General features: G+C 39.6%; 1 protein-coding gene, 1 long non-coding RNA gene, 1 other non-coding gene and 1 pseudogene across 3 annotated transcripts in view; 3 read left to right on the plus strand and 1 right to left on the minus strand.

Annotated features, from left to right (window-relative positions):
- Positions 1 to 21,271, plus strand: part of LOC132124031 (uncharacterized) — a 130,376-nt gene that overhangs the window by 34,948 nt on the left and 74,157 nt on the right. The gene's annotated exons all lie outside the window — the stretch shown is intronic.
- LOC132123951 (ribosome biogenesis regulatory protein homolog) lies at positions 5,113 to 6,039 on the minus strand (annotated as a pseudogene).
- On the plus strand, positions 6,273 to 6,362 carry trnar-ucu (transfer RNA arginine (anticodon UCU)). Its single transcript is given in 2 exon segments — positions 6,273 to 6,309; positions 6,327 to 6,362. It is a non-coding gene; the product is annotated as a tRNA-Arg (tRNA).
- Positions 15,443 to 21,271, plus strand: part of LOC132124026 (DNA polymerase alpha catalytic subunit-like) — a 56,444-nt gene continuing 50,615 nt past the window's right edge. The window contains 19 exon segments of the mRNA XM_059534761.1: positions 15,443 to 15,557; positions 16,342 to 16,466; positions 16,541 to 16,637; positions 16,714 to 16,798; positions 16,859 to 16,956; positions 16,959 to 16,996; positions 17,215 to 17,277; positions 17,422 to 17,474; positions 17,476 to 17,524; positions 17,714 to 17,858; positions 17,939 to 18,089; positions 18,232 to 18,407; positions 18,741 to 18,853; positions 18,949 to 19,062; positions 19,281 to 19,355; positions 19,438 to 19,576; positions 19,684 to 19,838; positions 19,966 to 20,050; positions 21,111 to 21,172. Coding sequence (XP_059390744.1) covers positions 15,509 to 15,557; positions 16,342 to 16,466; positions 16,541 to 16,637; positions 16,714 to 16,798; positions 16,859 to 16,956; positions 16,959 to 16,996; positions 17,215 to 17,277; positions 17,422 to 17,474; positions 17,476 to 17,524; positions 17,714 to 17,858; positions 17,939 to 18,089; positions 18,232 to 18,407; positions 18,741 to 18,853; positions 18,949 to 19,062; positions 19,281 to 19,355; positions 19,438 to 19,576; positions 19,684 to 19,838; positions 19,966 to 20,050; positions 21,111 to 21,172 — 1,872 coding nt within the window. The 5' untranslated portion in view covers positions 15,443 to 15,508.

Genomic DNA, 21,271 nt, shown 5'->3' on the forward strand with positions numbered 1-21,271 from the left:
TCGTGGACAAAAGGATCCGTCAATGTTACAACATGCATATTTCCTTCAAGAAGTGTTTTTGGTACATTCAACTTCATATTGTTAGTGCACAAAATCATATTACGTTTACAAAATGCATTTTGTGATTCTTAGAAAAAAAAAGACTAAGATGTGACGAGTGGGTCGGGGCCGAGAGACGTGGGAACAGAGCGAGGCCGGTGGAGTGATTGGAGATGAGCGACACCTGTTCGACCCACCGGTCTCGAGTCCCACGGAGGAGATGGAAGGATATAAAACTGGAGCGACGACAGTGAAGGACGAGAGAGGACCAGGCCTGGGTTTTAGTTTGTGTTTGCTTTTTATTTGTGCGCGACAGTCGTCCGCGAGGGGCTGTTGCGCTGTTTTGTGTTTATTTTGTAATTAAAGTCTATATTTGATTGTCCGCTGGTTCCCGCCTCCTTCTTCCCAATGATTATGAAGTTTTATTGTTACATAAGAATTGCAAGATACAGAATAGATATACACATAAACAATAGTAAGTATAAACAATACAGAGAATTCAGAATTATAAGTTAACTCAAACTTATTCCATAACCACTCAATTGCGAGAAATAATGTCAGAATTGTGAGATGTTAACTCATAACTGTAAGATATAAACTTCTAATTGTGAGAAATAAAGTCAGAACTGTGAGCTAAAAAGTCGCAATTACTTTTCTATTCTGGAGCAGAAATTGGTGCTTCCATAGTCTAGACTCTGCTCTGCTAATGAAACAGGATGCAACTCCAAAAGTGGTCTAATTCAGATTTCAGTTTTTCAGATTTTTATAATTCAGTTTGAATGGGCTGTCCTTGTGAGGAGACAACTGGTGAATGGGGTGGTGGTTGAGGACACTGTGTTCTATGGGTGGGGCAGATCTAAGTCTTTCTCCAGATGAACAGCTGCTCCTCAGGTGAGCTGCAGGCCACATGCTGCAAGATGAACACTGAGCAGACTGACTGTATGCATGCTTTTTTGTGTTCTCATTTACTCTTTTGCAGTTTTGAAGGTTCTGAAGTGCAGTTGCACATCAATATGACAACAACAGTCACTGCATCAGTGGATTAGGGTTACTAAGGTTCTGTAAGAGCCCTGTATAAGGGTCCAGGAGAAAGCTGAAGTCATTGTGACCAGTAAGCCAAGCTTAACAGATGGCCAAGGCATCTTATTAAGCTAAAAACTGAGAGAAGTCAGTTACTGGGGCTGATTCAAAGGAAACAGTAGCAAAATGTTAATCTAAAAAAATCATATGGCAAACATGATGAGCACTTCAAACTTAAGTGCAAGGATTGCATTATGTTGCTGTTTTAGAAAAGTCAGACTGGTCAACAGGAAGATAATTATTGCTGTTACATTAAATACATGTCAGTGTCTGAGAAGTTGGACGTTTATTGATCAGACTTTTTCTGTGCCACTGAACAGCAAACAAAGCAAGAAAAAAGTGATTATTTTTATTTTATTTGTATTCACTATATAAAATTATATATATATATATATATATATATATATATATATATATATATATATATATATATATTAAATGTAACTAATATTTACAAATAAAAATAAATTATTTTATATATATATATATATTATATATTTCTGTCACTTAAAACTGTGCAAGGATATATATATCATGACCTTGAATCATCAAGCGCATTTATAACACCATTTATGCAAAACAAAAATGTCTGCCTGAATTAAAAGACTAAATTCTGAAAATATCTAATGATCATTACTTCCGTATTATCTAGTTCAAGACTATGTAGCATTTTGCTTATTTAAAAAAAAAATTATAATATATATACTGTATATATTAGTATTACAATTGCCCCAACTACCTTTACAACTTTTAACATTAAGACTACTTGATTAAACATTATTAATTCTCTCTAAATGCAAATAAATTTCTGTTACGTTTGGTACATTACATGCTCCTTATACCAAAAGATGACATGTAGTATTCCTTGAATTATGAAAGAAAATAATTGCCACCAGTCTCCCCCCAATATATCACAGGGCTGATAATGAGTTATTAAGAATAGGAATTAAGAATACACATTTCCAATCTAAAACAGCTACTGTACTACTTCTCCTGTGCCTTAAGGAGTCATTCACTCAGCATCAAAAAACTGGTGGCCCCTGGCAGTGGCCAATCCTATGGTGCTTGGATAAGATCCTCTGGAGCAAGCTGGGAGAGCTGTGTGCCTGGGCCTCACATCTGACTGCCAGCAAAGCACCCTCCTCCCTATCGTCCCCCCCAGGGGACTTGTAGCCTGCCTCTGCTGGAGAACACAAAGAGGAAACAACAAACACAAAGGCCCTGTTTATTCCCAATGACCCAGATTCCAGCGCTTTGACGAAGGGAGACAAGTGACAGGCTGTTCAGCTTTGGTCCAGGACCATCACCAATCAAAGGACCACGGTGTGGTTTAATCTGCCACACCTTGACCGCTCAAAACAGGGTTTTGACAAGCCCCCTGAACCCAGGGAGTCACCACATAGGAATTCACACCGGTGAAAAATGTGATATTGCACTGGCAGCGCTGTTTTATTGGTTGAGGAAATGCATGAAATGGCTTTCTATTGAATTAAGAACTGTATATAAACATGTTTGCTGCACAACTACCGTCTAAAAGTTAGTAATAATTGCGTTTTTGAAAGATGCCTCATATGCTCACCAAGCCTGCATTTATTTTATCAAAAATTGAAAAACAGAAATACTGTGAAATATTCTTACATTAATTTATTATTATTATCCAGTCGACAGTCACATGGCTCTTTAGAAATCATTCTAATGTGCTGATTTAAAAAATTTTTTATTATCAATGTTGAAAACTGTTTGTATATACAAACACACACACACACCCACAGACACACACATATATACACACACATACATATAGGGGAATGGCTTACAAATAAATGCTGTTTTAGATTTTTCTATTCATCAAAGAATAAAAAAAATAAAAATAATTATTATTATATTAATTGTAATTTTTAAAACAATACTTATTTAATTGTAATATGTAGTAGCACAATTATTTGCAATGTTGATAACAGAGAACTATTATTAATAATTCAGCAGCAATAATAATTGATTTTGCACTAATTCAGCATTATGCAGAATATTCAGCTTTGCCATCACAGAAATACATTTAATTTTAAAATAAATTAAGATACAAAACAGGTCTTTAAAATAGTAATAATATTTTATATATACTATTTTTTAAAACTGTATTTTTCATCAAATATAAGCCTTGATTTGAAAAGGACAGTTTTTTTTCAACAAAAAATTAAAAATACAAATGTTAATTATTCCTAACTTTTGACTGGCAGTGAATATAATATTCATACAAGCCATCAGGGAGGGTCCATTGTGCAAGAATTGATCAGGCCTGGTGTTCATTCTGTGTGCATTGTTAGCTAATGAGCTATGAGCCACCTGTTTAGGGAGTGTGAGGCTGGGACGGGGAGCAGCTGTGTGTGTTGTTGGGGGTCTATGGCATAAAGAGCTGTAATTTGCAGACTCATTATGTATGATGGCAAACTCACCCCTTGTCCTCCCCCAGTATCACTGCCATTCTTAGTGAGCTCACCCCTCTAGAAATAATGTCACCCTCACTGAGTCTCATCTCATCGCAGTGTGTTACCACCCTCTAGTGGACAGATTATGAATTACATATATGATGGCTCAGAAATAAATTAAATATTCAATTTTAAAGACACTCTGTAATAATAATAAAAAAACACTATAACTGTCCATTATAAATGTGCTGTTGAATTCAGATACACCGACAGAGAGCCCTCTGTTTCCATATCAGTTTTTTAATGCTCCTCACAAATCCAGAGCTTCTTGTAATGCTGTCTTTTTATATACACCGTGACAAATACTAGCAATACTCTGTAGACACAAATATTAGTTCAGATTTGGAAAATAAATTATTCAAATATTTCGAAGCACTTGGGCAAAAACAATGTTCATGCTTGGTTTTGATTATAAAGTTTAAAGTAGATATATGCAAATATATAATATAAACTTGTGGTTTGAGCCCAGTTACAACGTGTATCTTCTTAATCTCACATGGTGTATCAATAAAAACCCTGCATCCTCAGAACAGCAGTGCTAATGGATTTTGGCATTAAGTGTGCCCTATATTTCTGCCCATTGGCGTGGGTTTTTTCTATTATGATTGTATGACTAATGATGCTCTTCGAACCTGACAGCAGTCAACAGATGGGTACTTCCCCTCCCAAAGCCCCCCAGCTCATCAGAGATGGTGTCTGTGGTCAAACACCATCCATCAACTCAAGAACTAGTTATTCATTTGTTTTGAAAGTGCCACCAACTCTGTAGACCCATCAACATTTTTAACACATGGTGTCTTGTTTCTCACTTGGTGGATGGTGAGAGTATTTAAGGTCATTAATTAACATCAAATTACTATATCATTATAGTTGCTTATAATCTATCAAAAATGACAACAAATCCAGAAATAAATGTTTAGGGGGAGTTTCAGTTTAGGATGGTCAAATCATGCATGGTTATATGCAATGTCATTGTAGTACATTTAATAATAATAATAAAACATGTAAAAAGCTTTTTTAACTAATGCAATTAAACATGAATTTAGATGAATTTCATGCATATACCTACAGACTGAAAAATAAATTATATTTATTCTGCAGAACAAATAATGTAAAACTAACCAGAAATGAACAAACGCAAGAAATAAGAAGCATTATATGAATATATATAATTATTTGTTTTGCACTTTTTATATTAACAAAATACATACAAAATTTCATAAATAAAAAATGCAACCTTACACATAAAAGTAGTCATTTTTAAATGGTAGTATAACGTAATTTAAGATTGTATTCAAGCAGAATGATTCTCATTATTGTATTGCAGCACACATAATGAGTGTTTTTTATTTTTTTATTTCTTTTTCGCCAAAATATGACTTCCAATCTATGTTTTTCACAATATTCAACCAAGATTAGATGACGTATCAGAAAGGATTTTTTTTTTATTGTGAAACCACTAATATGAATAAGAGCTGGTGATAATAAATCAAACATTCATGTAGAAAACAGTCCAATTTTTTTTTTCAGTCAAGCACTACACTTGTATTTTTTAATAAAAACTTTCAGTCCAGAATGAAACCACACATTGAATGCAATCAAACTGTGGCTGTATATGACACATGACTGGTTGACATCACATTCACAATATACATTTAGGATTTTACAATATATATATATATTAGAAGTCCACACTGCTGCAGATTTTAGCGCTTTCCTTGCTTCATGTGAGGTTTCCGTCCTTTTCCTTTGGGAGCCTTTCCACCAGGCTTTCCTTTTCCTTTACCAGACATGTTTCCCCTCCGTCCCTTCTTCCTAAAGTCTTGCTTCCTCTTTTGTGCCGATTCCCTATCATCTTCCCTAATTTGCTTATTCACAGCTTTGGTGATGTCAAGACGTGGTTTCTTACTGTCCATCACTTTCAGCAAATCCAGCTGTTTTTGTTTCTCACTACCAAAGTCACCAATAAGAGGCTGGAATTTTCTCTTTTTCCCAGTGTTTTTAGGCGTTTTCTCCTTGGGCAGGTTATCCTGGAATTTCCCAACGGAGGCCGTGGAGATCTTGGTATCCATTTTGTAGGAGGCTTTGGTTTTGGTGCAGGCTTTTCCCTGGGTAATAGAGTGGTTGGATCCTGTAGCTTGGCTACGATGATTTCTTCAACTCTTTCTGTCGGAAGTTTCCACATCTCGTTGATGAGGAGTTGAGTGTTATCTCTCGCTAATGAGCAAAGAAAATCTTCCCGTTTGTTGTCTTTAAATTCCCGAGTATCTATCCGGTTCTTATCAAACGCAAGCAAATTACCCGGGTCAAATTCGAGATCTAACTCTTTGTTTACTGTAATACCTTTTAGCTTTTCAGCCTCGTCTCTGTCGGCTTTAGCGAGCACGTCTTCTATGCTGCACGAAGCCATTTTGGTTCTAATGACACAATGTGGTTTCCCCATGTGCTGCTGCAAGAAGAAATACTTTGTCAAAATAAGAGACCTGAAAACTTACTCAGAAGAGTAAAATTATTTTGTTTAAAATAAGTTTAAACAAATATAAATTTAATATTTTTTTACACATAAAGTTTTAGAAAACAATAATATCTTATATAATAAATTCTACGTATTATTTTGACAAAATTAAGTACGGTACGTAAACCGACACAGTTGAGCAGCGCTCCATCGGCTCTGTGGCGCAATGGATAGCGCATTGGACTTCTAGATTAATGACTGAGGTTATTCAAAGGTTGTGGGTTCGAGTCCCACCAGAGTCGAAGTTTTTGTTTTCAGAATCGATGCAAATGGCCATATTCCAGAAGTTACCTGATCGTCGGAGATATGATTCAACCAAACACGGCTCAGTGATTCACTCTGATAATCTGTGAATCTCTGAACGTATTTTGAGCGTTACGTTAGATACTTACGATCAAATATTACATATATTTATGTTTTTCACTTCTATGTGAATATGTTAGGATTATTTAACGTTTGAAGAACAATAAAATAGTGTTAGTCGAGAAACATTTATTGTAAAAATTGTATCTTTAATGTGGAGACGAATGCAAAATTGCTTCGTGTATTTAGTTTGGTTTTACCATCGTTATATATTTTTTTTTGTTTGAATCGTGATATTGTGTTTCATATGTTGGCCAGGTGCTGTAGTCGCCACTTTGTGTCGAAAAAAAAAGAGAATCAAATAAAAATATGTTCTATTGTTTGGCTACTGTCTGCAAAAATATAAATCTTGGGAAATTACAAATTATATTAGAAATGCAGAGCTGTTTTTTTTTCCAATTATACAAATAAGATGATTTCTAACTGAACTAAACACCAAAGTTTCAAACCTTCAAAACGTATAAAAAATATGTGGTAGGCTTGTCTTGATATATGTCTATGGGCTTGTCTAAACAAGTCGGTTCATTTAACTCATAGACATCTATGATTGAACTGGTTCAGATTGGACGAGTAGCGTCTCGCTGCAGCTTAGTGATGGGTCATGCGCAAAAGATGCGGCTCTGAGAGCCGATGCTATGTAGTGAATCAGAAGAGCCGGCTCGCATCGGCTCCCAGTTTTTTTTCCTTTGGCTGGTTATGGGATCATAACATTATGTAAAAACAGAGAGGGGATGAAGTGAAGCGGCACCCCACTGCAAGTTAACGAGTCGTAACCTTTCTTTTACTGTCTATGGTCGTAACAACGTAAATGGAGGGGAGACTGTGTATTGTGGCAACATCGGTTCCTTCAGAGAGAATCTTCTCAAAAACAGGGCAGATAATCACAGAAAGAAGAAATAGGATCAGTCCATCAGTCCATCTGAATTTTTTGAATGCCAATCTTCACTGAGAACATTAAAGGCAGGGTAGGTAAAAAATGTATAAACAACTTTCTTCCAAATTTGTTTAAACTTTCTATATATATCAATGCATAATTAAAATGTAAGTACTCTGATAAAAAGAGTATAAAAATCGAGTGACTCTAGACCGTTTAATCTGTATTAAACACAGCTCATTATTTCCATTCGGGATGAAAACATAGGATTGGCTTAGGCGACTGTCACTCTCTCGCAACCATGGCAACCACCCTTTTGCCACACATGATCTGCCCACTTGCGCGCGCACGTTTGATTTGAGGAATTCAAGAGGCACGGATCCTAGGAATACCAAAACAATGGCAGAGAAACAGCAAGCAAAATTCACAGTACCGGCCTATGCAGTTAGTGAAGGCAAACCAGGTTAAAAAAGGAAGACAGTAACAGTACAAGAAAAGGCAATGAACAAAAAGTCTTTGGATAAACAAAGAAATAAAACGCGAGTTAATATCGGCGTGGCTTTCCAGCGATGGCGAGAACTGAGGGAACTCAAGGGGCTGAAAAGTGACTCCTTGATGGCTTTATTTCTGCTGGACAGGTAAATCTTTCTTTTTTGTATTTTGATCATACATACAGCGTGGCTTTGGAAGGAGCCCAGAAGGGAGGGGGTGGAGTGAATGGAAATAATGAGCTGTCTTTAAAACAGTCGTGAGAGGTCTACAGACACTCGATTTGTATACTTTCTTTTTCAGAGTACTTACATTTTAATTATGTATTGATATATAAATAAAGTTTAAACAAATTTGGAAAAAAGTTTTTTATAATTTTTTTTTCCTACCCTGCCTTTAATACTGTTTGCTTGAGTTTGGTTCTAGTTCTGTGGATTTATTTGCAGTTTTGTTGTTAATTTGTGCAATAAAATGCTTGATTAAAATATTAAACAAAAGAATGGTTTTGTAACAAAATAAATGCACAAAATTAGGCAATTATAAGGATTCTCATAAAAACACTGCACATGAAAGGTTTTTCAACACACAAACCATCAATTTTTGCAAAGTTATGGTAAAACAAAGCCCTACAAAAAATCCTAAATTAAGAGCCATTCAGGAGTCGAAAGAGCCGGCTCTTCTTTAGGAGCTGAGCCAACATTTGATGCTAGACAACTGGAGACCAATAACCTTATTATGTAGCGATTATAAACTTCTTGCTTGCAACTCGCTTAAAGCATGTAATTGGAAAACTTATCGAAGAGTATCAATCAGCTTTTATAAAGGGAAGATATACTGTATTCACAATCATATTCGACTGATTCTAGATATGATTGATTACCAATCATTCATTCAATCAGATAGTCTTGTTTTATTCATAGATTTTTTTTGAAAGCTTTCGACACTGTGGAACATGATTTCATGTTTACGGTGCTTAAAAAATTCGGATTTGGAGAAGGGTTCTGCAAAATCATAAAAATGTTTTATAATGATATTTATAGTTACATCTCCCTCAACCCTGGAATGACACCAAAAATTAAGATTTCACGTGGTATTAGACAAGGTTGTCCTATTTCACTGAAATTATTTATTTTATGTACACAAATGCTAGCATATCTAATCGTAAATCACCCTCAGATTAAAGGAATCAACATTTTCGATTATGAATATCGAATAAGCCAATTTGCAGATGACACAGTAATCTTTTTAAAAGATAAATCTTTAATTGGAAAAGCCCTAGTGTAACACGGAGTCGGAGGCGTTCGGATCCATATGCAGCATTTATTAAACAGAATGGTCATACAGGCAGAGATAAGGAATGGCGTCAGGTGTGTCAGGGATAACCAGAATCGTAACCAGAAACAAGCAGAGATCGGGACAGGCAGCGGAGAATCAGAGTCGGAATACACAGTCCAAAGGTCAAAACACAGGAATAACAAACACAGGGAAAAACGCTCGGAAATGTCAGACTGGCTAAACAAGACTTCGCAGTGAGTGAGAGTGCTGCTTTTATGTGTGTAAATGAGGTGCAGGTGTGGCAAGGAAATTGGCTGATGAATGAGGTGCAGGTGTGGCAGGGTGATTGTGATGCAGTGACTCATGGGTAATGTAGTTCGGGTGTGGTGCAACAGTATGAGAGGTGCTAGTGTCCAAGTGACATCTGGTGGTTGATGGGTGGAATGGTCCTGAGTGGAGTGCCCTCTACTGAAGCTCATGGGCACTGCATCTAATGATCGTGACGTAGCTCCCCCGACCCCAAAGGAGCGGCTTCCAGACGCTCAAAACAATCTAGGAGGGCGGTGGAGCGGAGGCGGAACAGGGGGAGGGATGGAGGGCCAGGTCCATGAGGAAGTGCAGTGGTCGGGGACCGGGGCAGAGCAGGCGGAACTGGAGCCCTTCCTGGGCCAAACTCAGGAAAACAGGAGCCCCTCCTGGGCCTGACATAGGAAACAGGGGCCCGCCATGGGCTTAACTCGGGAACAGGAGCCCGCCATGGGCCTAACTCGGGAACAAGGGTCCACCAAGGCAGAGCAGGTGACGTGGGAGCCCACCAGAGTGGAGCAGGGGGAGCTTGAGCCCACCAGGGAGGAGTAGAGGACCACCACAGCCGAGAAGATGGGACAGAAGCCCACCAGGGCGGAGCAGAGGACCACCACAGCTGAGAAGACGGGACAGAAGCCCACCAGGGCGGTGCAGAGGACCACCACAGCCGAGCCTCCGTGGCCGTGATGAGATGGTAGCTGGCCTCCGTGGCCATTACAGGGCAGGCGGTGAGTTCATGGAGGACCTCCGTGGCCATGACAGGACAGACAGAGAGTTGGTGGATGGTCTCCGTAGCCCTGACCAGAATGAATGAGAGCTCATTGACGGCCTCCCTGGCCATGACAGGATAGGACGAGAGCTCTGAGATGTGACGAGGCTCTGGGAGTTCGGCTGAGATGTGACGAGGTTCTGGTAGATCTGTGGTGATTTGATTGGGTTCATGAAGATCAACTGTGACTTGACTTAGTTCATGAAGATCAACTGTGACTTGACTGTGCTCATGAAGATCGTTGGTGACTTGACTGTGCTCATGAAGATCAACTGTGACTTGACTTCGTTCACGGAGGTTAATGGTGACTTGACTTTGCTCATGAAGATCGTTGGTGACTTGACTTTGCTCATGAAGATCGTTGGTGACTTGACTTGGTTCCTGAGGATCAACTGTGACTTGACTTCGTTCTCGGAGGTTAATGGTGACTTGACTTTGCTCATGAAGATCATTGGTGACTTGACTCTGTCCCTGAAGAGCGCCGGTGACTTGACTCGGTCCCTGAAGAGCGCCGGTGACTTGACTCGGTCCCTGAAGAGCGCCGGTGACTTGACTCGGTCCCTGAAGAGCGCCGGTGACTTGACTCGGTCCCTGAAGAGCGCCGGTGACTTGACTCGGTCCCTGAAGAGCGCCGGTGACTTGACTCGGTCCCTGAAGAGCGCCGGTGACTAGACTCGGTCCCTGAAGAGCGCCGGTGACTAGACTCGGTCCCTGAAGAGCGCCGGTGACTTGACTCGGTCCCTGAAGAGCGCCGGTGACTTGACTCTGTCCCTGAAGAGCGCCGGTGACTTGACTCTGTCCCTGAAGAGCGCCGGTGACTTGACTCTGTCCCTGAAGAGCGCCGGTGACTTGACTCTGTCCCTGAAGAGCGCCGGTGACTTGACTCTGTCCCTGAAGAGCGCCGGTGACTTGACTCTGTCCCTGAAGAGCGCCGGTGACTTGACTCTGTCCCTGAAGAGCGCCGGTGACTTGACTCTGTCCCTGAAGAGCGCCGGTGACTTGACTCTGTCCCTGAAGAGCGCCGGTGACTTGACTCTGTCCCTGAAGAGCGCCGGTGACTTGACTCTGTCCCTGAAGAGCGCCGGTGACTTGACTCTGTCCCTGAAGAGCGCCGGTGACTTGACTCTGTCCCTGAAGAGCGCCGGTGACTTGACTCTGTCCCTGAAGAGCGCCGGTGACTTGACTCTGTCCCTGAAGAGCGCCGGTGACTTGACTCTGTCCCTGAAGAGCGCCGGTGACTTGACTCTGTCCCTGAAGAGCGCCGGTGACTTGACTCTGTCCCTGAAGAGCGCCGGTGACTTGACTCTGTCCCTGAAGAGCGCCGGTGACTTGACTCTGTCCCTGAAGAGCGCCGGTGACTTGACTCTGTCCCTGAAGAGCGCCGGTGACTTGACTCTGTCCCTGAAGAGCGCCGGTGACTTGACTCTGTCCCTGAAGAGCGCCGGTGACTTGACTCTGTCCCTGAAGAGCGCCGGTGACTTGACTCTGTCCCTGAAGAGCGCCGGTGACTTGACTCTGTCCCTGAAGAGCGCCGGTGACTTGACTCTGTCCCTGAAGAGCGCCGGTGACTTGACTCTGTCCCTGAAGAGCGCCGGTGACTTGACTCTGTCCCTGAAGAGCGCCGGTGACTTGACTCTGTCCCTGAAGAGCACCGGTGACTTGACTCTGTCCCTGAAGAGCACCGGTGACTTGACTCTGTCCCTGAAGAGCACCGGTGACTTGGCTCTGTCCCTGAAGAGCACCGGTGACTTGGCTCTGTCCCTGAAGAGCACCGGTGACTTGACTCTGTCCCTGAAGAGCACCGGTGACTTGACTCTGTCCCTGAAGAGCACCAGTGACTTGACTTGACTCTGAAAGGTCAACGGTGACTAGCCTTGGCTCCGGAAGGTCAACGGTGACTAGCCCTGACTCTGGAGGGTCCACGAGCACCTGACTAGACTTTGGAGGGTCCACGAGCACCTGACTAGACTCTGGAGGGTCAACCGGAACCTGACTCAACTCTGAAAATTCAACGATCACCTGACTCGACTCTGGAAGGCCAAGAGTCAAATTCGACGGTGACTAACCCTGACTCTGGAAGGTCGACGGTGACTAACCCTGACTCTGGAAGGTCGATGGTGACTAACCCTGACTCTGGAGGGTCCACGAGCACCTGACTCGACTCTGGAGGGTCCATGAGCACCTGACTCAACTTTGGAAGGTCAACAGGAACTAGCCCTAACTCTGGAAGGTCAACGGTAACTAACCCTGACTCTGGATGGTCAGCGAAGACTTGACCTGACTCTGGATGGTCAACGGTGACCTGATCAACGGTGACCTGACTAGGCTCTGGGAAATCAACAGGGACCTGATCAATGGTGACCTGACTAGATTCTGGGAAATTAACAGGGACCTGACTTGACTCATAAAGTTTAACTGTTGTTTCACTTGACTCTTGGGTGTTAATGGTGACCTGACCTTGTTCTGGATGGTCAGTGGAGACTTGACCTGACTCTGGAAAGTCGACGGGGACCTGACTTGACTCTGGAAATTCAACTGAGGCTGCCATCTTGTGCAGCGGCGCTGGGCTGGCGGCCATCTTGTGCAGCGGTTTTGGGGCTTTAAAGTCCTCTGCCTCTCCCACAGTGAAAGGAGAACCACATAACAAGAGTGCAAAGTCCATTATGTCCCTTAAGCTGCAATAAACCATGATTTTACTGGTTCATTGAGTCCAAAACGGAATAAATCCTTAAACAAGACTTCATCGTCTAGAGGAACTCGATAAACCAATTCACAGAACTGTTGAACATAGTCCTCAATAGATCGATCTCCTTGCTTTAGATCTAACAGCAGGTCAACTGGATCTGTGGTTAGGCTGGATTGGTGATATGCTGACATTGAAACAGGAACCGATACCTCAGTGACAAGGGGATACCGGGCTGCTGGATCCTGGTATGGCGAAGTCTTCTGTAACACGGAGTCGGAGGCGTTCGGATCCATATGCAGAATTTATTAAACAGAATGGTCATACAGGCAGAGATCAGGAATGGCGTCAGGTGTGTCAGGGATAACCAGAATCGTAACCAGAAACAAGCAGAGATCGGGACAGGCAGCGGAGAATCAGAGTTGGAATACACAGTCCAAAGGTCAAAACACAGGAATAACAAACACAGGGAAAAACGCTCGGAAATGTCAGACTGGCTAAACAAGACTTCGTAGTGAGTGAGAGTGAGTGTGCTGCTTTTATGTGTGTGTGTAAATGATGTGCAGGTGTGGCAGGGTGATTGTGATGCAGTGACTCATGGGTAATGTAGTTCGGGTGTGGTGCAACAGTATGAGAGGTGCTAGTGTCCAAGTGACCTCTGGTGGTTGATGGGTGGAATGGTCCTGAGTGGAGTGCCCTCTACTGAAGCTCATGGACACTCCATCTAATGATTGTGACACCTAGATATAATATCAGTTTTTTCCAAAGCTTCAGGATTATGTCTAAACCTGAAAAAATGTGAAATACTATGTCTTCATCCATGTGCTGAGACAAATATAGACTCTATACCTGTCAAAACTGAACTAAAATACCTAGGATTAATAATGTCTAAAGATAGAAATAAGAGAGAACAACTAAACATTGAAGGGAAAATAGAGAGTATGAAAAAATCTCTTAATCAGTGGCTCATGAGAGATCTCTCTATTCTTGGTAGAATCTTATTAACAAAAGCAGAAGGTTTATCAAAATTAGTATATCCTTGTCAATCTCTTTATGCCCCCCCCCCCCCAAATGATTAAAAAGGTAAATTAAATCATTTTTAATTTCATATGGAAAAATAAGACACACTACCTTAAAAAGTCTGTGATGGTTAAAGACTATAAACATGGTGGGCTGAAAGCTGCTGACTTTGAATCCATGATAGGTGTATTAAAGTTAAACTGGGTTAAAGCTTATTTGACACAATCAAATTCCATATGGTTCCACATACCAAAATATATTTTCCAAAATGTTGGTTGATTAGAATTTTTGTTAAGGTGTGACTTTGAAATAACTAAACTACCAATCAAACTGACTTCCATAAACAATAGAACCATATTAATTAACAGAAAGACACTATTTAAACAAGAATGGTACGATACAAATGTTCTATATGTTACGGACTTGATGGATAAAAATGGCAGTCTGTTCCAGTTTAATTCCTTTGTCGATAAGTTTAATTTGAAATGCTCTTATAGAGAATTTAACCAAATCAGTAGAGCTATTCCACTTCCCTTAAAATTCATGATTAAAAATATCCTCACAAATTCAAATGTGACTGTTAAACTTCCAGAGTTAAAAATTGGTGAATTGAAATTTGGAGAAAGAAAATGTAATAACAAAATACTTGGAAGTGTGTTTAAAGAAAAACTATTCTATGATATCAAAAAGCCAACGAAAATAAAGATAACAGATAATCAAGTTACATTAACAAAGACTAGTTGTAGGTATCTTAAATGGCCAATTTCACCCAAGGTAAAAGAAGTTCAGTTCAAATTAATAAATAATATTTATCCTGCTGCTAAAACCCTAAGGAAAAGGTTAAATTTTGAAGTTAATCCGTGTGTTTTTTGTATGACAGAACACGAAACAATTGAACACATTTTTTTCTCTTGTTCAGTCACAATGGGGTTTTGGAAGGATGTTTATCGAATGTTAAATATTGGGATCAATAACTCTTTGTTTAACAAATTTCAAGTGATGATATATATGGATGGTATTTCAAAAAATGTATCTAAAATGGTGAACATTATTTTCATTAGTATCATATACACAAAAATAAGTGGAATAACAGCAAGCCCAACATAAACTGTTTTTTTTTTTTAATTAATTAATGTAATTTTTTTGAGAAATTAAAAATTATATAGCATCTCTAAAGGTGTTATCGGAAGAAAAGCAGTCCATAAATGAGTTATATGAAACAATGTCAGAGTCTCTTGCTCTTTGAGTTTACAGTCCTATGTTCTTAAACACGCTTGAAGCACTTATGTTGTTTTGTCAGCCCCTGTATTTATTTTTTTTCTTACTTGATATGATGTGAGTTTGTACTGTTTTAAATGCGAGCACATGTTTTTTTTCCTCAAACGAGTTCTTGATGTAAATTTAAGTTCAAGTTTATATGACATATTGTAAATTGAAAAAAAATAATAATAAAAATTATTTAAAAAAAAAAAAAAAAAAAAAAACGTGGAGTGGACGGCTGCTGATTTCGTCATATCCGTTGCTCGAGACACTTGGCGCGGAATCTGTTGTATTGCTCGACGCTTCGCCGAGTGAAATTTTACCTCTCATCAGGCACAAATTTTTATTGATGGCTCCTGTCTCAAATCCAGATAAGGACATGGACGGTGGAGATTGTGGTGAGAGTTGTTACATTGCTCAGTGTTTATTAGCTTACAGAATATTAATGCAGTGCATTCAAACAAGCAGGCATCTTAGTTGATGTCTGTACTGACAGCGCTGATACAATATTAAATATAATGAACTGATATACCTCCACCAATCGTTTAAATATGCTTTTATGAAACACGTGAATGTGTAATATACATTTGTTGAGTAATTTTGATGCTTCAGTCTTTGAATGTAAATTGAACATGAACAGAATGTTTCACTTTATAAGCATTAACTTATAATCTATCCTAGCTGACACATAAATACACATTTAAATGACCCATTTGTAACTACTTCCTGTTTGTATTTGACTATGACCTGCAGAAGCTTTTTACATGTGCATTAACGTTTCTTATAAATGTTTAAAAAAAAATGTTTACCTTGGTCCTAGAATCAGTGGTTTATTGTTTTGGTTTCATATTTCACATATATATTCGTATTTATTTTTGCCATTATCATTGTTTTAATTATAATCATATTAGTTTTGTATTACATTTCTTAGAGAAATTAAAACTACATTTATTCATTATTGTAATATGTATTTTTATTTTCAGTAATAATTGAAAATTATGCAGTAAATTATGTTATTCCATGAGAGCTTTCGCTGGAAAATTATAACCATGATTTGTGTATAATCTTAATAGATTTTAATTTCATGTGTCATTCAAGATTTGTAATTTTACAGTTTTCTATATAATATGTTAAAGCATGTTGCAGTTTTGATTTTACTGAACTGATTTCTTTATCCCATAGATGCGTCCGACACGTGTGGCATTGCCACTTCACGTTCCAGGCGGGAGAAAAAAGAGAAAGTGGGACGCAAGTCTGCTTTAGAGCAACTTAAACGAGCCAAGAAGGGAGAGAAGGTTAAATATGAGGTGAGTTGCATGCCAGCTTTTGGTGTATTCTTGATGTACACGTCTTCAGTGTTTTGACAATGTGTTGTGATCAGGTGGAGGAGTTCACCAGTGTCTATGAGGAGGTGGATGAAGAGCAGTACTCAAAAATAGTGCGGGAGAGACAGGATGATGATTGGATCATTGATGACGGTCAGTCAAATTTTCATACTTCTGCTGACCTCAGTGCTTAAATGGGCACCAGCTGAATGTCTGTTGTCTTTGTCAGATGGGACAGGGTATGTGGAGGATGGCAGAGAAATCTTTGATGATGATTTGGATGATGACGCATTTGAGAAGGACCCTAAAAGTATGTTCTTTTTATTTTGTCAATCTGCAATATTAAGCATTGTTCCCCTAGTTGGCTTAACCAGGTATTTTTGCTCTCTCTTTGACTGTAAACAAGGCGGAAAGGCAGGGGATTCGAAAATGAATGTGAAAAAAGTGTCTGTCTGTAAACCCAACAGCATTAAAACATGTTCATGAATAGCAATGTGAAGAAACCTGCTGAGGTAAGAGTTACTTTGCCACTTTGTGCACTTTGTTTGTTTTTTACTTCTGCATAAAAATGGCCTTTTTGTAAATGTTTAAGTCAAAGATGGACCTGCAATTAAATATGTATGGACTAGTTTAGACATGAAGGAAAGTTCTGTCATTATTTGGAAATTTGGCATCTGTAATGAAGGTCAGAGAAGTATAACAAAAATGTCTATATCCATGTTTGCACTAGAAACATGTGGATTTGTCTCAAGATGATCTACTGGGAGATATTCTGCAGGACCTTCACTCTGAGGTGAATGACCTTTTTTATTCAAATCTATAGCTGTCTACTTTTAATACAGGCATCCTGTAGGTGCTTTTTTATGTACAATGTTTGTATTCCAGTATGTCAGGCATTGAAGGTTTATGACCTCATGATCATTTGAATGTTCCACAGAAGCCAGTTTTGCTCACTCCACCACCAGTCATTACTTTAAAGAAGAAGAAAACTGGGATCCCCTATGAATCCATTTTCTGTCAAACCACAGGTTCCAAAGATAGTTATCCCTTATTTAAAATGGTTGAATATTGATTTGCTTGGTAAGACTGAAAAAACATGCATTTTTAAAGAAGAATTTAATATTTTAATTAAGTTATATCATAAATTGCACTTCTTTAGATGTTTAGTATTAGATTATTGTTTATAAAAAAAATGTCATAATTAAAACTCTTTATCCATCTCTCAGGAGTCACCTGAAGTACAAAGTGCGAAGCCCAGACCTGTGGTGACGCGGGTTCCTCCAGCTGACCCTTCACCCAGGTCATCTGCTCACGTTCAACCTAGTAAACCAGCTGCTACACCGATAAAGAAGCCCAAGACAGAAGAGCCTGAAGGTATATCTGCCCTCTCTTTTATCCCTGCAGTCTCTGGGTGCAAAATTTATTTCTTTAATTTAATTGAAATTTGTGTTTAGAAGAGGCGATTGAGTTTGATGAGATGGACTTTGATGAGCCCATGGAGGCAGAGAACATTGAGGAGGAGCCAGTGAAAGTGAAGGCGGAGCTTGAGACCACACCCACTGTTAAAGTGGAGCCCAAGACTGAGCCACAGGATGAGATGTTGATGTTGGTCTGCAAAACACACGCTTTGAATTAAGAATAGTCTGTATTTGCATTAATGTGGCAATCTTCCTACAAAGGGCCGCAGACCCTTCGCAGATTAGAGAAGGCTGTTTTCTGCCATAACTGTCTAGTTTGCGCTCCTCAGATCTGGACTGGGTGGTGGTATGGGCTGGGAGCAGATTGAGGAGGGGGAAGATATTGAGACTCCTGTGGAAGTGCAGGTGGACTCCAGCCAACTTCCGCTGATGGAGGGACCTGACGGAGATATGGTCTTCCGCTTCTACTGGTTGGATGCTTTTGAAGACCAGTACAGCCAACCTGGTGTGCATCTCCTGCTCCATAATTTAGCATAATACATGTGGAAACAAATCCATCCTAATGGCTGTAGCTATTTTCTGCGACAAATAATTGATGGTTATATAGTCAGATTATTCCTTTATTTAACCAGGGGAAATCATATTGAGACGATAGTCTCTTTTTCAAATGGTCCCTGGCCAAGAAAGGCAGCACTTAAAAAAAAAAAAAAAAAAAAAAAATTCCAATTGAACTTCAGATGCCTCATTTTAAAGTTTTCCTTTTTATTCCTGTATATCTGCAATGATTTGATAAATATAAAAGGGCTGTTGTAAAGTTTATTTGTGTTTTCCTCTGCAGGTGTGGTTTACCTGTTCGGAAAAGTCTGGATTGAGTCAGCTAAAGCATATGTCAGCTGTTGTGTTGCTGTGAAAAACATTGAGAGAACAATGTATCTGCTTCCCAGAGAACATGTGAGACCACATTTTAGTTGATGTGCATATATAAAAACATGCACATTTAATTCACTTATTTTTTTGTTTTGTTTATTGTGTTGTTGTGATTTTAGAAAGTGAATCTGGCAACTGGTGAGCAGACAGACGCTCCAGTAGGAATGATGGATGTGTATGAGGAGTTTAACAGTCTGTCTGAGAAGTTCAAAATCATGAAGTTTAAGTCCAAGGTAATTGCTACTAGCCATCATTTCTGTTTTCTGTGCTACAAATATATAAGGAACTCCTGCACACTATCTTAACTTGCTAAATAAATTTTAATTCGCACAACGTTTCGGTCACACGACCTTCATCAGGATTACTTACAGGTGTGCGATGGAGTTCGTTAACTAATTAACTCTGTGCTACAAATATAAAATTATAAAATTTTCATCTTCTGTTCCAACAGCCAGTGACAAAGAACTATGCCTTTGAAATCCCAGATATCCCTTCACAGTGCGAGTACCTCGAAGTCAAATACTGTGTGAGTACTTGTACACTCAATAGAAACTTCCTGGAATCTTGAACTCTGAGGCAATTTTTTGTGATGTGTATTGTTTCTGTAGGCTGAACTTCCTACTTTGCCATCTGAGCTGAAGGGGTCTACGTTTTCCCACGTGTTTGGAATCAACACCTCCAGTTTAGAACACTTCCTTCTCAACAGGAAGATGCGTGGACCTTGCTGGCTTGATGTGAAGACCCCTCGTGAGTCTTTCAAAATATACAAACATACCATTTTGCGCTAGGTAAAGCATGATAATTGTCCAGATACTGTAATCATTTACTGTGTCCACGCTTGGTATGCTGTCTAGAGCTAAGCAGTCAGCCTATTAGCTGGTCTAAGGTGGAGGCGGTTGCACAGAAGATTGACCTGATCTCAGTAGTTAAAGACCTGCCGCCACCTCCTCTGGTTGTCATGTCCATAAGCCTAAAGACTGTGCAGAACCCAAAGACCCACCAGAATGAGGTAAAATTTGGGTCTGGTCCCTCTGATGACTGATCATTGAATCATTCCTTGTCAAGTCGTAGCTCAGCTGCAGTATGGCTTCAAAGGAGTTCATTCACTTCCTTTGCTTGTGTCTTGTCTTGAGCAGATTATTTCCCTTGCTGCCCTCATTCATCATAAATTTCCTCTGGACAAAGCTCCACCGCGGCCCCCATTTCAGACCCATTTCTGTGGTGAGTTCCATCACTCAGCATTTTAATATTCATGTGAAAGTAATACCCTGAACATGAAGTCCAGAACCTGTTTTGTTTTAAGCATTTTTAGCTTAACTCATTTAGCAAATTTTTAAGTCAGAAGAGATTGCTACGAGTTAGATTGAGCTAATGCAATACGCTTGGCCTTTTTACTGCCTCATGATTCAATGATTCCTTTAAAGGGAAGTCGTGGCCTAATGGTTAGAGTGTCGGACTCCCAATCGAAAGGTTGTGAGTTCGAGTCCTGGGCCGGCAGGAATTGTGGGTGGGGGGAGTGCATGTACAGTTCTCTCTCCACCTGCAATACCACGACTTAGGTGCCCTTGAGCAAGGCACTGAACCCCCAACTGCTCCCCGGGCGCCGCAGCATAAATGGCTGCCCACTGCTCCGGGTGTGTGTTCACAGTGTGTGTGTGTTATTACTGCTCTGTGTGTGTGCACTTCGGATGGGTTAAAAGCAGAGCACGAATTCTGAGTATGGGTCACCATACTTGGCTGAATATCACTTCACTCACTTTAATTTTCTTGATAAATATGAGTATACGAGAGCTTACAATAAGCAGACAAAAAATGTATGTGACATGACAAATAAACTTAATCAAATTGACTACAGTTGAAAGGGTTGACGAAACACCAAATAGTGCCCTTTATTAATATTGAACCATGGCAGCAAGAAAAATCAACCATCTTTGCATCATAAAAGTTAGTCTATGCAAGTAAAATTAATACAATTTTAAACATTGTAATTTTCATGTAACAAGCCTATATATTCGAATAAAGTTTCTCAAATATTGATAGTTATTTCTTGAATTACACGTGTTTTGCTATACTTCATGTATTATTTGAAATGTAAGAATTTCGGTTTTAAATTAATACTTATAGTAATAACATGGTTATAAATGGGTGCATATTCACTCATTAAAGAGAAGTAATTCATCAGATAAAATATGCATTGTAAGGGTAAATTAAAATCAATAGTCATTTTATTAATTTTATAGGTAGTATTTTGGCTTGTATAACTAATTGTTTTCTGTTGCAGTGCTGAGCAAGCCCAACGACTGTATCTTTCCATATGACTTTAAGGATGCGGTTAGGAAAAAGGTATTTTGTTCTTATCTATCAGATGAAGCTTGCTTTGTTTTGGAATTATAAATGAAATGATAATGCATTAATAAACCCCTGCTGTTTTTGTCTCTTGAT

Source organism: Carassius carassius, chromosome 42 (assembly GCF_963082965.1).
Source record: "Carassius carassius chromosome 42, fCarCar2.1, whole genome shotgun sequence".
Lineage (NCBI taxonomy): Eukaryota > Metazoa > Chordata > Actinopteri > Cypriniformes > Cyprinidae > Carassius > Carassius carassius.